Genomic DNA, 16,202 nt, shown 5'->3' with positions numbered 1-16,202 from the left:
AGTACGAGCCACTTAACAATGCTGGATGCTGGTGGTGCGTGAATTAGCCGTGAGAATCTCATTTTTCGCAGAGTTATTTAAGTGGCCGAGTAAGTTTTGTAAGTTCTCAATGGGTAAATAATACTATATCATGAATTCTAATTACCATGAAAAACTCACAACCGACAAAAACTTTGTCGGTCGTGAGTCTTTCATGGTAATTAGAATTCATGATATGGTGTTATTTACCTATTGAGAACTTACAATTCATTCGTATCAAGGTTCTCGCTACGGTCGGTAGTTATCGATTGTGTTGCGTTCGATACATTTTTCGATCGTGCGAGTTACGATATAACTAATTTCGACCTAATCGATTGAGATTAGCCTGAGTGCCGTGTTCCTGCGCGCTATGTATCCAATCGTACGTGCTTAGTAGCGGACATTCACATGCTGCGTACGCGCTTCGTCGACAGGCCGCGAATGGTATGTATCCATTGACGAAAAGCGACGGAGCAGCACAGTATCCCCTTAGTCAATGGGTACTATGTACATACGAATTAGATACGGAGGGTTCTGTGCCGTCTGGGTTGTGTCATGATTAATGTTGCCTATAATGTCTATTTTAACCCTTCGACGCCGTCCTATGTACTGGGTACCGACCCCTTAAACCTTAATTTTTTGCCACCCTACGGCCACGAACCATTCCAGCAGGCTTTGTTCCAAAGTGCTCTTTATGTACAAAATATTATAAGCATGTGATACAATTGTGTCTATGAATTATAAAGGAATTAAGGGAATGAGCAGGGCTTCCTGGTCTCCAACAATAGATAGAAATATTCAAGGAAGAAGAAACGAGGCAGTCAGTACTTCACGGACGTAGATCACTGTGGAGAGATAGTTCTTGTGTATAGTGTGCAAAGGATAGAAGGTGCTAAGTTTTTTAGAATGTAAGGAGAAAAGTGGTGAAATGAATTCTTTATCATGAACCTGATGTTATTTTAAGAATAGACCAACAAGGAAAGGCTTGTAATCAAGACTAAATCCAGGCATTGAACTGGTTGGAAAAGAAAGTGAAGAAATATTCGGCTCAAATTTACCAAGAGTGAGAGAAGTACTCTCTGTTTTCTGTGTACTGGTTCGAAATTTGTAAGACTTAGTGCTAGAAAAAAACCGTGAGAAATGCGTCTCATCCATGGTACAAAACTAGAGTTACTACTAGAACGACCACGGCTTGCCCCCTCCCCCCCCCCCCCCTTTCCACTTTTGATCCTGGATACGCCCTTCCTTCGCCTCTTCAACTTAAGCGTTAATTTGCCCGAAAAATGCTCGTATAACCTGCAAATTCAAGTACAATGAAAACAAAAACAACAAAATTTTAGTTTTAGATAGTATTTGAAATTATTTTTGCAGAGGCTAATTTAAACGAATTTTCCAGCGGAGGACTCCGGGGACTCGTTTCACTGGGGACATTCCACAGTCCCTGAACCCCCGGCAGGATTTCTGGCCCCCTCAACATGAAAGTCTTAACTCCACTCATGCGTATGTGAATTAATAAAATGATTCCACAATGCAATGCGTCAGGATATTCGATTGCCATGCCTGGGTCCCAAGTTCGAGTCTCATTTGCGACACTTTTTTCATAATTTCTTTCTGTTTTATCTTTTACAGAAGCCTGCCATTCACCATTATTTCCATGTCTGTATCGCAACAAGAAGCATTTTCACGATACGCATGTAGCATATTTTCCTTTTATATTTCAACAAGTTATAATGGAATCATTTATTACAATTCAAGCCTAGTTTACGACGCGGCTGACTGACAAAGTTCTCAATAACCTCCACAGCTCTGATGAAGTAGTGTTGAGTAATCAATCTAGAGGACTTTGGGTATTTGGCTGCGTTGAACCCAAGGAGGTTGTAAATATAGTATTGTAAGGAGGTAGTATTATATTATACTATATTTACAACCTCCTTGTTTGAACCACGCATACGCAAGTCCGCGCAAGTCTGATTCCTTTTGTGACATCGTGACATCTGTTGACGAAATTCAAAACCACAATCTCATCTGGCGAAAGAAAAGAAAATTGAAATTCGTATCATACACCGGCATGCAACGTATCCCGCAATTTTTGATGTTTAGCCATCTTAAGTAATCATGAAAAAGATGACATTATTATCCCAAATTTAGTTGTCCCTTCACTTACCTCGATAAATAACTTCCAAGTAGTTAGTAAATATTCTCGGAGATGACGAAAATGTTCTGCGGTTGACAACGTCGCAGATTGCCCTGGAGGCACAAGGTCGTCCAGGTACTTCGAGGTGGCAGGTAGCGTCTGAGATCTGTGAGATCTTTTATTGACGTGTGGTACAATGCATTCCTTCGTCAAATACCCACAAGATTGTGATTTTCCAATCGAGAATCTACCATATGGTGTATTCTCGACGATTGGTAATGTAAGTCCAAGTTGTTTTTCTCAAATGTACCTCTTTAGGTATTATATTACCGCTCGTTTTGTCAAGGTCAAGCTGTTACCTCACTCCTAATAACTGTGAATATAAAGTCGTGGAACTAAAGCACTAGTTAGGGAATCCATTAATCTTGAAAATGTATCTCATCATGTTTATCGATGAAGATTATTTATTTTCATAATTATTTTTCTTGTTGACGGTGACTAGTTAAGAAACTATACTTTACCGAGAATGAATTCGGAAATAATCGATGCATTATCTGTTTTCCTCAGGCATCTCATAGAATTGGTGTCGCAATCGGTGACCAAGTGCTGGACCTGAATGCTATTTCGCACCTCTTCGACGGACCTCTTCTCCGAGAAAAACAGCATGTTTTCAAAGAGGTTTGTGAAATTTAATTCCTCGAAGTCCATCTCAAGTACATCACCTCTTGAGAGCTCATGAGTTTTCAATTTCAAAGGCAATGAAAAGGTCAAAGGGAACACAAAATTTGGCTGACATGAAGCTCATGAGAGATATGTTAGCAATTGAGAGGGCTGTGAAAATTGGTGCAATAAATTGTCATATTGTGGCAGTAATGGCAAACTTAGGATGCCTTTCTTTTTTTCTGATGATTTGTGTGATAAATAATCTCAGATTTTAGCAGAGGCTACCCAGATTAAGTTTTGTTTTTGTTGGCTGACTGGAATATGTTACACTCCTGGAATACATGAATTCTCTCGTATAGAATTCCTTGTTATATTTTTCTTCAAAATCCCTAAATACAATGTGGACGAAATTGTTTCACAAAATTTTAACCCTGGATACTGATGCCATTAGGAACTAAAATTACAAATGATGTCTAGGTCTTAAGCTACATTTTTTAAACTATAGAAAATTTGAGCCAAGCACTCCAATTGGCCGCAAGGTTACTCTGTTGCAGTATGTGTTGGATAAAGAGAGTATGAGGGTTCAAGGTGAACTCTTCAGGGATACAACACACCGGGGCCGGGAACCAAGCCTGTGGCTTATACACCCGATCACCCAGGGAGGGGCTGGAGAGGAAGGAAAAAAGAAAAGAGGCCCTACCGACGCCTCTGGGATAGGATAGGAGCGGAAGGAATGGGACGGGGAAAACACCTCAATGCTATAGAAGGGAAGAGGACCCTACAATAAGCAAAGCCCAGCAAGCCATTAATGTTCTAACGATCTTGGAGGGTTATTCTATGAGGAAGAATAACCCAATGATCAAATCGTTAGATATGTATTGGATACAATGATCATGAGGGTTCTAGGTGAACCCTCTTAAGGATACAACACACCGGGGCCGGGACCCAAGCCCTCGGCTTGATTCGCCCGATCACCCGGGGAGGGGCTGGAGAGGTAGGAAAAAGGATAGAGGCCCGTGATGGAAGCCCGCCGACGCCTCTGGGAGGGGATAGGAGCGGAAGGGAGGGGACGGGGAAAAACACCTTAACGCTATAGAAGCGAAAAGGGCCCACTAAATAGCGAAACCAAGCATATGCAATTAATTTTCTACCAATCCTAGTGGATTTCCCTATGAGGAAGAGAAATCCATCGATCGAATCGGTTGATTGTATTGGATACAACATGAACTTCGGCAGGCAAAGCATTCAAAGAAATGGATGAAAGATTCTCAGGTTTCCAACCAGATCAGGGTCTGCAGGGTGTAGCCCGACGTTTCATTGGGAGACTTTCCCAACATCCTCAGGACTAATGGTCAGCTCATCATCGTCAGCCGTGAGGATGTTGGGAAAGTCTCCCAATGCAATGTCGGCCCACACCATGCAGACCCTGACCCGGTTGGTAACCCGAGAAGTTTTCATCCATGCTATTCACCGGGAAAAGCTCAGATTCTTTATTCAAAGTAATGAGTTGTCCAGTGCATCTGGCAAGATGGCAAACTGGTGGCTAATCAGAATGCTTGGCCCAAAATTTCTGTAGTTTAAAATGGTGTGTTTCAACCCAAATATTTTTAGTAATTTTGGTTCTTACTGGCATCAGCTATCCAGGGTTTAAATTTCTAGACACAATTTTTCTCCACCCTGTAAATGTGATTACGTTGTTATTGATATATGAAGTCAGGGTAAATTTTGAATACTCAGTCTAGAAATCAGGGAAATTGAAAGTGGTTTGTTCTGAAACCCGATAATGGGGCTGATTTAATTTGATGATTAAGGAGGCATTAACTTCAGGTGCTCATGTAAATAGCCTCCAAAATAAACCTTTATTTGGAATTAACAATATTCGATTCCTTCCCCATCCATAAAAAATGTTCTCAAGTAATTATTGAATTCTTACCATTCATAATAAAGAATTTCTATCAGAATGACGAATTTCCTCATTACTTCAGTGCAAAATAAAGCTGATCCACAAAAAAGGAGATGTGGACAATGTAGAGTCTAAATTATGGTAAGACGGAAAATCCTCAGAAAAAACTGGCCTCAATGACAACTTGGCACAATTTCAAATTGTCTCTGAATTTATTATAAAATTGAGTTGACATGCATAAGACAAGGCTTCTTGTTGCTCTGGTGATATTTTTGTTTAAATTTCCCCTGTGAGTTTGGCCTATGTTTGACCGCTCACTTTCATTGATTAATAATGGTGGTAAAAACTTTTCCTGCATCCTTTTTGCCCATGCTAGATCATTTTGAGTTGCTCACATGGTTTGTTTTCTTTTTGCTTGCAGCCCACACTCAATGCGTTCATGGCACTGGGGCGTCCATCATGGCTAGAGGCCAGGAATCGCTTGCGCACGCTCCTCTCAGCAGACTGCCCCACACTCCGAGATGATGCCGATCTTAGGTCAAAGTAAGCACAGCCACCTTGTATGGCTTAAGTTAGTGTGATATTTCTTTCCGTTGAATTGCCTTGGGATAAAATTTTTTATTTTGAGAGATGTACTATTGACCTGATTGTACATAATTGCCACGGGAACTCAGGAAAATGTTTCTCATGGCAATCACTGTGACACTGTGAATTCCACTGCTGTTCACAGGGCAGGCTCAAAATATTAAACTCTCAATTGTTAAATAAAAACTTTTGGGCAATGTCGCCAGGTCAGCTTTTTTGTGGGTGGCCCCAACGATTTCCGAATCTGGATTCCCTTGAAAAATGGACCAGCATTGATCAGGAAACGTTGGGGTCACCCAAAAATTGCTGTAGTAACGTAGCCCAAAAGCTTTTATTTAACATGACGAGTCCCTGTGAAAGTTTTAACAAAGAAAAACTCTCAATTGTTGGTTTGCTGACGTACGATATGATGATCACTTGCAGAGCCCTTATACCTCAAAATGACGTGTGCATGCATTTGCCAGCATCCATTGGGGATTACACGGACTTCTACTCATCGATCCATCACGCCACCAACGTGGGAATCATGTTCCGAGGGAAGGAGAATGCCTTGATGCCTAATTGGTCAGTATGATTTGTGGTCTTTTTGTATTTAGAATATCATCAGTGGAAGAGCTGGTATTTGCAGGCACCCTTCTCTGAATAGATTCTATATGGACGAATTAAGTTACTAAAGGCACAAAGGAAAAATTGAACTGTGTAGAGCGAGGTTTTTCTTTTCTGTTGACCTTGCAGCTGTCAGATTGACCACATTCTAGTTAATTAAAAGCAAATGTAAAAGCTTGTGGTGGCTAGCAGTGAGTGCTGGTAACTTTTTTTTATAATCACCTAATGTGGAAGATGGAGAGTGTTTGTTTCTGTGAAAGACCTGAAATGTGACTTTTAAACTGTTATTGCATGAAATATATTAAGGATAGAATTCAGGAATTTTTAGTAAGGAGTTTTATTATTTCAAACAAGTTTTTGCTGTTGTTTCTTAAAATTGTGCACTCCATCATTCTGAGCAGAGGGGAGTCACTTACATGTGATTGCCTTTTGCAGGAAGCACCTGCCAGTTGGCTACCATGGACGCGCATCCTCAGTCGTTGTGTCTGGCACAGACATCCGCCGGCCCTGGGGGCAAACGAGGCCCTCTGACGATGCCCCACCTGTCTTTGGGCCTTGCCGTCTCATGGACTTTGAGCTGGAGATGGCGTTCTTTGTGGGAGGGATGGGCAACCACCTTGGCTCATCCATACCCATCCACAAGGCTCAAGACCACATCTTTGGCATGGTGCTCATGAACGATTGGAGTGGTGAGCAAATCATATCACTTGGTTGTGTCATCACTAACACCACTAACCTGTAATAATCAGAGAATTCTGGAAAATGCTTAAAGCTTTGGGTGATTGTATTTTCAATGGAGTGCTTTCTTTTCAGAATCAAATCACATTTGATTGCTTCTAATCACTTGCACCAAATTGGCTTAGGGTGCAATTGGTTTTAATTTTTTTCTTTCATTTTCAGCTCGTGATATCCAGAAGTGGGAGTACGTGCCTCTGGGACCATTTCTTGCGAAAAACTTGGGAACGACCATTTCCCCATGGGTGGTGACGATGGAAGCCTTAGAGCCGTTTAAAGTGGATAACTACCCACAGGAGCCATCTCCAATGCCATATCTCATCCACGAAGACAAATACAACTTTGACATCAATCTTCAAGTGGAGATTAAGCGTGAGTATCTCAATCGATGCATAGATTCAAAGGGTATTTGCAAAAACAGCCTCGCATGTATGCAGTGTATTGCTTTTATGTAGTGCTTGCCTAAGAGTGATATGTAATTCATTTTATACATACAAAACTGCAAAACACTCATTCATTGACTCAAAAGGGGATCAAATTGGCAATTTCTTGGAAGTTTCGTGTGTTCAGATGGTCTTATCTGAATATGAAGCTGAGGAGGTGGAATAAAATCGAAAATATCATCTAAATGGCCTCCTTAAACCCAAAAAATTTCAGCACATTTAAATGGCATAGTGAAAATTTTTCTCTGAATCAGTATCATTTTCTTTGACAAAATCAGTAAAAAAAACAAGCAACAATATCAGGACTTGGACTGTAACAAGGCCAAATAAGTAAAAATTCTTATATTATCAATGATTCCAATTCTTTTCTCTCACTCCATCTGCCGCGAATTACACATTTCAACATGATTTTTCGAAACCTTTATCCTTATTCTTGGAATGGTTGTTAACAGTGGCGGCTGGTAGTAATTTATCTAGGGTGTGCATTAGAGCAGATATAGGATGATTTAATTATATTATGTTAATCCTAATCCATGAGCGTCATATTTCGTCGTAATAGAATACATAGCTAGCAAAACATATCACTGGTACACTCTGCCCTTAAAATTGCATGAACAGAAATAATATTAGCATGTATGAAAATAATTATTCTCAACACACCTTTACAAGTGACGGTAGTTGAAATTCATTCTCTTTTCCTTACACCCTATGAGGAAGTAGTGTAGAAAACGGCTATACAGATGGCTCTGTAGATGGACTAGGATCCTGGGCGCAGGTAGTGTAGGTGGCGGCTACACCACTACACTACCTGCTAGTCAGTCACCAAAAACATGCGCGTGCGCATTCGCATGGTTTTGAGTCTGCTCCCATCGCCCCTTTGAACAGCACATACCCCCCCGCTTACCTCGTCCCGCCAGAGCTCCCAGAAGCGATCGCACAGACCGAAAATGCGCCCGGCATGATGCCACGGGATCGCACACTTGTAGAGCGGTGAATTCGAAAAGGAGATAGCTGTAGCGTTCGGAGGCTCATGTTTCTTGCATATGCAGACAGTACTTTTATCCTTCGCATTGCAAAGGAATAGTTTTCTTTTATAATTTATTCATCTTTGGGTGTGCACTTGCTAACATGCGTATACGCACGCGCCGCCACTGGTTGTTAATGTGACTGCTACATAGCATTCTGAACAGTAAAATCTAACTGAATTCCTTCCTTAAATATGATTTCATTATAGAATTTTTCATTTATTTATGTCTACTCTTCACCAAAGCATGCGACATGATCATATCTCTGCAATTTTTTGAACTTGCTTGAAGAATTCAAGTGCGAATCAAGTCATATTAATCATCAAGAGAGTATTCATTGTAGTGTATGCTCTGCAGTATCATCATCTGATACAGTCCAGAAAGCAATTATGCTTTCAAATATCACTTCGGTGCTTTTTTAGTTGATATTATGCTCACCTATTGATGCGTATTAGCCCTAATTAGCCTAAAAGGACTTGTGGAGGGAGGAACAACATCCGTCAACCTTGACAAGCATCTTAAGGAAATTTGGTGCGCACTGTGAAATGCTTTACTCAACCTAGTAATTATTTTCCCATGGCACAGTGAAGTTAAATGGATAATAATTTAAGAATAATACTTATTTCTTTCCGTACAAGATCCTCTAATGCAGGTGAATAACCTCAGCATTTAATTGAGTGTCTCTGTTATCATCAACAGCTGAAGGAGCCGCCGTGGCATCGACAGTGTGCCGATCCAACTTCCGCCACCTCTACTGGACGCCAAAACAGCAACTGGCACATCACACCATCACAGGCTGCAACATGCGTGCTGGCGACCTCCTAGCCTCAGGCACCATCAGTGGAGAGGTAAGGCTTGCGCTGCTATCACTCCCACCACCACAGTGTGAGCTGTTGCTGTTATATATGGCAGGCTGTGTTGGTGCTGTGAAGACATAAAAGTTTGAAGGGTCTTGAGGAGTGGCTCTTTCTTTTGTTTTTGCCTACAGCTTAAATTTGGATACTAATTAGCAGAACTGTTTGTGTAGTGGGCTTCCGTTCGAGGTCACTGCACCGTCTATCTGTGGTATTTCATGGTATTGGCCCTCCGTCGGGTGTAATGGATCTGACAGACACAGCGCAAGTGCTTTTTCATTTCTTCTCGCTATTAGGCAGCAAAGACCCTTGATGCTCATAGTAGCCGTTTGTTTTGAAATGCTCTAATCAGCCTTCTCGCTTAGTTTGACTTCGACCGTCCCCATGAGAAGTTGTTTAAGTTTGGATCAGAGAAGCTCGTTGCACTTGAACTCGTCACAATTTTAAAGGCATGTATTTTTGAAAGGCTGAATATTTTTTTCAGGCATTTTCACTCAAAGCTTCTGCGATGTTTACTACTCGATGCATGAATACATTTAGTGAAACATAATTTCCTAAAGAGCACGTTAAATCACACCTAGCTGGATCGGTTTGGAGCCATATGAAGGAGTGAAAAGGTGTGCATACACTATACGTAAGACATCGTTTAAGTGTTAGACTACACTTAAACGATGTCTTACGAAATAGTCATTAACATTTCAAGTTGCAGCTCTTAGCCGTGCTTTGACGTAATAATGTCTTTTCGTGTATGTGCCCATCAGACACATTGCGCCTGAACTCGGGAGTTCAAATATTGCGCCTAATGGAAGGAAATGTACTGTTATGTTTGAGTGTGTACACATATTTTGGAGGAGGTAGTAATGGGTGTTGTTTTTTCGATAACATGAAATTTTTTACATCAAACTTTTGATCAGTTAGCATAAGCAAACGATTGAGAGTCTATTTTTATGCTACATTATTTGAAACAATCCAAATATTATTGTTCATGTCAGTAGTTTAAACAATTTACTGTAAAACTATAAATTTAAATATTTAAATGATTAGAATTTTTAATATTTTTTTAATTTTATTACCAATGGTACTTTTTCTTGTTGAGAACACTTTTTTAAACATTTGTGAGGGTGCTCTTCCATTTGAGTGAGAGGACTGATTAGAATCTCTGTGTGCATTGCCGATTTGAAGTCAATGTGGTAACGATTACGTTTGTATGCTCAATGGTTATCGATCTTAATTAAGTGTATTCCCAGGTCTGTTAGACATGGACAAATGCATTAATTTCAATTCCCTCCACAGAAACCAGCTAGCAAGCTAAGTATGGTAAAATATTGATGGTTCTTGGTAATTTAGGAGTTTGTCCATTTGATATGCAAAACTTACAAAATTTCCAAGAGAGCTTAATTTTAATGAAGAGTGGTTCTTTCTCTGTCTTCTTACAGACATCAGATTCTTTTGGCTCGATGCTGGAGCTATGTTGGAAGGGAACAAAAGTCATTCCACTTGCAGATGGAAGCACTAGGAAGTTTCTGCAGGATGGTGATGAAGTGACTATGAAAGGTATGTGATGAGGATTTTGATGTATGTAAGTATAGTGTGGGTAATGTCAACCCTCGATAGTTGTTTGCAGCTGCGATGCGTAGAAAAACTCCTTAGGAACTTAGAAACGAGAGGGAACTAAGAGTTTGGAAGTGGCTATTATGTGATACATACAGTAAAACCTCTTTACATCGTAATGGAGGGGACCAAAATTTGGGCAATTTGATGTATGGAGGTTCACTATAGAGAGGTTTTAGTGGAAGGCACCATTTTTTCATATCCTTGGGAAATGAAAGGTGCTACTGTCTTTTTAATCATTAAATAACTATATTTAAACATATATGGATGCATAAGTGAACATATATTTACAGTTATACATTAGGAAAAGGATTACACAAAGGTAAAGTAACTAGTTAAAGAGGCCTTTTTAGAAAATAAATTAGTTATTCGTTTTGCTTAAAATTTTTTTCAAACTCTTTCGAAATAATGTTTTCAATTACATGAGCACTTTTTAATGTCATTTTCACTATAAATAAATCACTAGCTGTTTTCGTTAATGCCTTTTGACCTAAGAAATTATTCAATTTACTAATAGTGTTCGGAGGAAAGTACAATAGTTTTATATTTCTCAACATAATTTCTTCATCCTCGTATTTCACTGCCTGAGTGTTTTAATTGTGCAGCCTAGATAGACAGTTTCTTATGTTTTTCCTTGGTTGTTTAAAATAGATGTCAGGGTGAATGATGGCTTTCCAAAGGTCACTGCTACATCTTCCTTCTGCCAGCCCTCGTTGATGGCTAGAGAAATTGCTAATTATGTGGTAATGCCAAGTAGTCGCCTTCTTTTATTTCTCGAATCCATCATCAGCCTATGATTAATTAAGTAATTTTTATATTTTATGGGCAATAATTGAAAATACTCCTGATAAATATCTTTTAGAGAACTGATTTATCATTCTTATAACATGTGACTTGTTAAAAATTATAAAAATATAAATAAACATGTGACTACTGCAAAAAATAGACAAGAAATTGAGCACAATTTTGAAAATTTCATTGAATTCTCTCTCTCCAAAATATAATGCAAGTAGTGTTCCGAAGAAAAAATCTGTCAGGGGCACACAAAAATGCTAGGTCTGCGAAAGGACGTGATTTCCCAGCGAGAATGCTGGGCAACTACTTTAGAATGCGGCGGCGACGGTAAGAAATGTCATTGCCCTACCGCATATCAGCTAATTAGCTGTCTCCTTCACCTAACATTGTCGCGCATGGATTGATGTTCGTCAGTATTGCTAGAAATTGACATCCCGGACTCCCGATGGAAGAGTCAGATTTTGCGGCATAAATACGCAGGCAAGACATATGTCGCTAAGCGCAATAAATTATAAACTACGATCGTTCACGAAAGCATCGAAAAAATTACCAAGGCGGTAGTAAGAAAGTGCTACACTGGGAAATGTGGGAATGAAATAATTGCAAAATTGTATTTGATTTATTTCGAGTTGCAGTATATTCATGAAATATTTTCATTTTAGAAGCAGAAGTAGCAATGCGGTCGAGTAATTCTGTCTCCATGGATGGGAGTGAAGTTGGTTGAAATATTTTCGCCAGCAAGTGATTATAAGCTGCGCTGGTCGCCTCTTTTATTAACTGAACATTGTATGTAGGCACTTACAAGAAAATAAAGCCATAAATAAATGAAAGCGATTGTTATCGCAAGATTTTGACCATGATTTGAGAGAAAACAATGTCTTCTGTCATCATCATCATTAACTACCACTTAATATGATTAGGAGAGTTGGATGCCTTTTTCTTATTTACTGTTAGGTATGCTTTCATATGGAACAAAATGGCCCAAACTAATGGTTAATGTGAAAATTATTAAAGGTGTATAAGAAAAAAATAAGCGTGAAATATTTATCGCTGATAATGTCATTCCATGTTCGTTATCGCGGCTGCATTGATGGTCTCTAGTTGTCTCGGTACGAAATGCGGAGGTAATTAGGCCGTCTCGGGGGTGTCTCGTTGCTATGATTTATAGAGGTTTTACGATATAAAGAGGTTCACTATAGAGAGGTTTGCCTATAAATTTACATGTAAAACTGACGGGACCAGAGGGTTGGTATGATGTATAGAGGTTTTCGATGTAGAGAGGTTCACTACATAGAGGTTTTACTGTATATAGTAGCTGTTGTTATAGTGGCTCATATTTGCTAACACATAGTCAATATTAATCTGTTCTTAACATGACATTTTTATTTACCATAAAATCTTCTCGTCAATAATATCCAGAAATTTCATCGAAGCCCAAAGTTGAAGCTTTGGAAAGGTGATCGTGGGCATGGCCGCCCATATGGGGGGCAGACTTCCCCAGGCCACGGAGTTCAGGGGCTATCTCTCTTCTGGGGGAAAGGCCTCACACCCATACTCTACCCCGGGACACAAGAAGTCTATGGGCGGACCTGATTGCGTGAATATAGCTGTTATAGATCTGGTGGTTTTCGTGAATTTTTAGAGTGTCCGTAAAGATTGCAAATACATATAATATTTTAAGAGATCGCTCCCATTCAATAATTTCCCATGCATTAATTTGGTTGAAATAATTTTTAACCGACTTAAACATAAGTCTACATAGCATTTGGTTCTCGTGCATTTTTGGGACCAGGTGGGGGCATAAACAATTTTTGAACCAGATTTAAATATTTTTGAATAAATATTTTTGAACCAGACTTGCATAGACAGTGTTTCATTAAATGATAGAATTGAAGCTAGCATCCTTCACAGATAAGATCGAAAATTGAACTTTATAAGGTTTTCAGTTGAATATACCTGCCTGGAGCACGTACACATCAACAGAATATACACAATATATTTACCTATTACAAAAAATGGCCCCCACTTTGCTTGTGCAAAAATTTATAACCACCTAGCCTGCAAATTAAAAGAGGCTGCTACAATTAGTACATTCAAGAAACTAGTTACGACTTTCCTACTCGAACAAGCATTCTATAGTACTGCAAAGTATTTTAATTAATTGATAGTGGGAACTATCTCATTCAATAAAAAAATACAATGTGTATTTTTTGTTGTAATTTATATTTCGTTTTTATATCGACACATTCCAATGTCCACACAACCTCAATGGAATGAAGAATTATTATTATATTGCATGTAATTAAATACTTGATCAGAATTGAACGATTTGGTACCTTCAATCAAAGACTGCTGGCCAGCATCAATTTATTTTACTAGCTTAAATGCTTCATTTATTGTGGTTATTCCTAAATTTTAATGAAAAGAACAGTACTGTTCTTTTCATTAAAATTTTTCATTTTCATTTCATTTCAAAAAATTTCATCATTTTCACTACTTAGTTGTCAACGTCTAATAAGGCCATTTACACCCAATCACCTTTCCGATGGTGATGGCGCTGTTGCCATCGACCATTTGATTAGTGAATAAAGTTATTATCTATTTTATTCCAGAAAATTTCTAAGCAATAGCAATTTTTGGGTGTTAAGGCAGATACTCATCTGATACAACGTTAGCATTATTAATCTATGTGGAGGGAGGCGTGGAGCAATGCAATCACTTTTATCTCTACTCTTTACATTTCAGGATTTTGCCAAGGAGATGGTTTCCGTGTTGGCTTTGGATCTTGCACGGGCAAGCTGCTCCCTGCTCACCCCATGTGAAATCACATATCTTTGATTGGACCACGACAATCCGTGATATTGGCTGGCTCTAACTTACAATTTATGCCATAGTATATTATCCCAATGTTAAATCATTGTTATTGGTGGAGAATTTTTAATTTTGTACTTGTATTACATAAAAGGATAATAAGAAAAATTCCTTCTAGTTGTTGTGATCTTTTTCGTTTAACTAACGCATATTCTTCTAACTCTTGAGTAAGCAATTATGAGGAAGTCTTTAGGGGCAAGATTCTGCTAGAGACATGCTGTTGAAGTAGATATTGAGGTAGGCGATCTGTTTCTTGATGGATAACTTCCAGTATAACTTTACTTGTTAGCCGTACCTGCTTCACGAACGCATTCTAAACTGTGTGGTATTCCGTAATAAGGTATCTTGGATCATAAAATTTCTCTTATGCATACCACTACTTTTTTTTACATAAAGCAACCCAGGATTCAATGAGTAATCCTCATCATCTGGCGAAAAGCATTTGTTTAGACTGTGCTTTGTGGGCTCATTAAAATCCAGAAACACCAATCACATCAGTGGTGTCGAGTTTCGGTAATCCAGCACACAAATTAGCCCAGACCTTGATTCAATTGATCTCACAGTACTCTGCATTCAAATAAGTACAGTATCAAAACTTTTTCATGATCTTGTGGGCAAAATAAAAGACATCTTCCCTCTCAAGAACTCGAGACTAGTATCGTTTGACATCGTCAACCTTTTCACTTGTGTACCACCAGAAGATGAAACCGGCCTAGCAATCCATCTTGGCCAAGATCACAAGGGGCAGCCAAGATCACAGATAAAACAAAGGATGAAATATTCACCCTTCTCAAAATGTGTGGCACAAAATTATTTCATAGGTCAATTTTATGAACCAAGTACTGGCCTCGCAATGGATTCACCTCTTTCTCTACTAGTGGCAGATATTTTTGTTGATTATTATGAAGAAAAAATTTTTAGCTCTGGACACAGCCTACTAAATTCTGTAGTTTACAGGTACCAGTACATTGATGATATAATTGTGCTTTGGCATGGAACTGGATATGTTCTTGAGTTTACTGGATGATATCCATCCTACAATTTGATTTACCTGTGAAAGAGACAACAACCATTGCTTAAATCATCTGAATCTTACAATCTAACTCGATAAATACCAGCACTCCTCCATTTCTCGGAAACCCAGTTATACCAATCATGTCATCACAGAAAGAACAAGACACCATTACTATCACAAACTTATGATTTTCATTCCATGATTCATCACTATAAAACAAACTACTTCAGCCAATGGTTATTCCCAAAATTTGTAACACAAATTGATTTTTAACCCTTTCACTGCTGTTCAATCTCCAAAAACCTCCCCTCACGTGCGGCGAAAAGGTTAAAATGCGTTTCATTGGGCCATGGAGCAGGTACCGTATAAGCTTGTGTAAGAGGCGCACCCCTATTTTGAGGATCGAAGCTATAAAGAAAAAAAATTTTGCGACTTTTTTTGTCCTATCGTGCGGTGTTGCAGACGTATACCTGGAATTTCGACAGTTATCGAAATGTCCTCTTTCAGTACTATTTGAAAAAGGAAATTTTGATAACTGCGGCGGCATAAGAGGGAGTAGAAAGAGTTCCGATCCTCTCTTTGCATACGCCATCGCTCTACATTGCTTGTCCTACTCACGAACAATTTTGTTTAAAAGCTCTCGCAGGCGTATTGCTATAGAATTGCAGCCGTGGAAAATTTTAAGGCAAAACACGACAGGCAAATGGCATGAGCTTTCCCAAGAGATTGAACAACAATCGGGGCAATCTCAGCGCCGTAGGATAATAACCACGTCGTAGATTTAAGGCCTGTTGCACACACACCGATTTTGGATGGCCGGTAAAATATCGGCCGTCCACATTCCAATGGTGAACAATGGGAGAGCATTGGAGCTTGCACACGTACCGACCACACGCCGGCACCGGTAAAATGCCGTTTAGCTGCCGGCTATTGTCACTGTGGAT

The 16,202-nt window shown here is 39.2% G+C and overlaps 1 protein-coding gene across 1 annotated transcript; it reads left to right on the top strand.

Moving 5' to 3' along the window:
- The first annotated feature begins 2,115 nt into the window (after positions 1 to 2,115).
- On the top strand, positions 2,116 to 14,360 carry LOC124165514 (fumarylacetoacetase). Its single transcript, XM_046542955.1, has 9 exons — positions 2,116 to 2,432; positions 2,720 to 2,830; positions 5,140 to 5,261; positions 5,727 to 5,867; positions 6,345 to 6,598; positions 6,810 to 7,016; positions 8,812 to 8,960; positions 10,403 to 10,520; positions 14,118 to 14,360. The coding sequence occupies exons 1-9, from the start codon at positions 2,349 to 2,351 to the stop codon at positions 14,192 to 14,194; spliced, it is 1,263 nt and encodes a 420-aa protein (XP_046398911.1). The 5' UTR covers positions 2,116 to 2,348; the 3' UTR covers positions 14,195 to 14,360.
- The last annotated feature ends 1,842 nt before the right edge of the window (positions 14,361 to 16,202 follow it).

The sequence above is a fragment of the Ischnura elegans genome, chromosome 9 (genome assembly GCF_921293095.1).
Source record: "Ischnura elegans chromosome 9, ioIscEleg1.1, whole genome shotgun sequence".
Taxonomy (NCBI): domain Eukaryota; kingdom Metazoa; phylum Arthropoda; class Insecta; order Odonata; family Coenagrionidae; genus Ischnura; species Ischnura elegans.
Note: the sequence above shows the minus strand (reverse complement) of the source record. Positions and strands in the feature narration are given on the sequence as shown.

Bases quoted from the DNA above. Each gene is read 5' to 3' on its own strand.
- LOC124165514 (XM_046542955.1), top strand. From the start codon at position 2,349: ATGCATTCCTTCGTCAAATACCCACAAGATTGTGATTTTCCAATCGAG. The intron at 5,262-5,726 runs GTAAGCACAGCC...GATCACTTGCAG, and splicing joins GATGCCGATCTTAGGTCAAA to AGCCCTTATACCTCAAAATG. The intron at 5,868-6,344 runs GTCAGTATGATT...TGCCTTTTGCAG, and splicing joins AATGCCTTGATGCCTAATTG to GAAGCACCTGCCAGTTGGCT.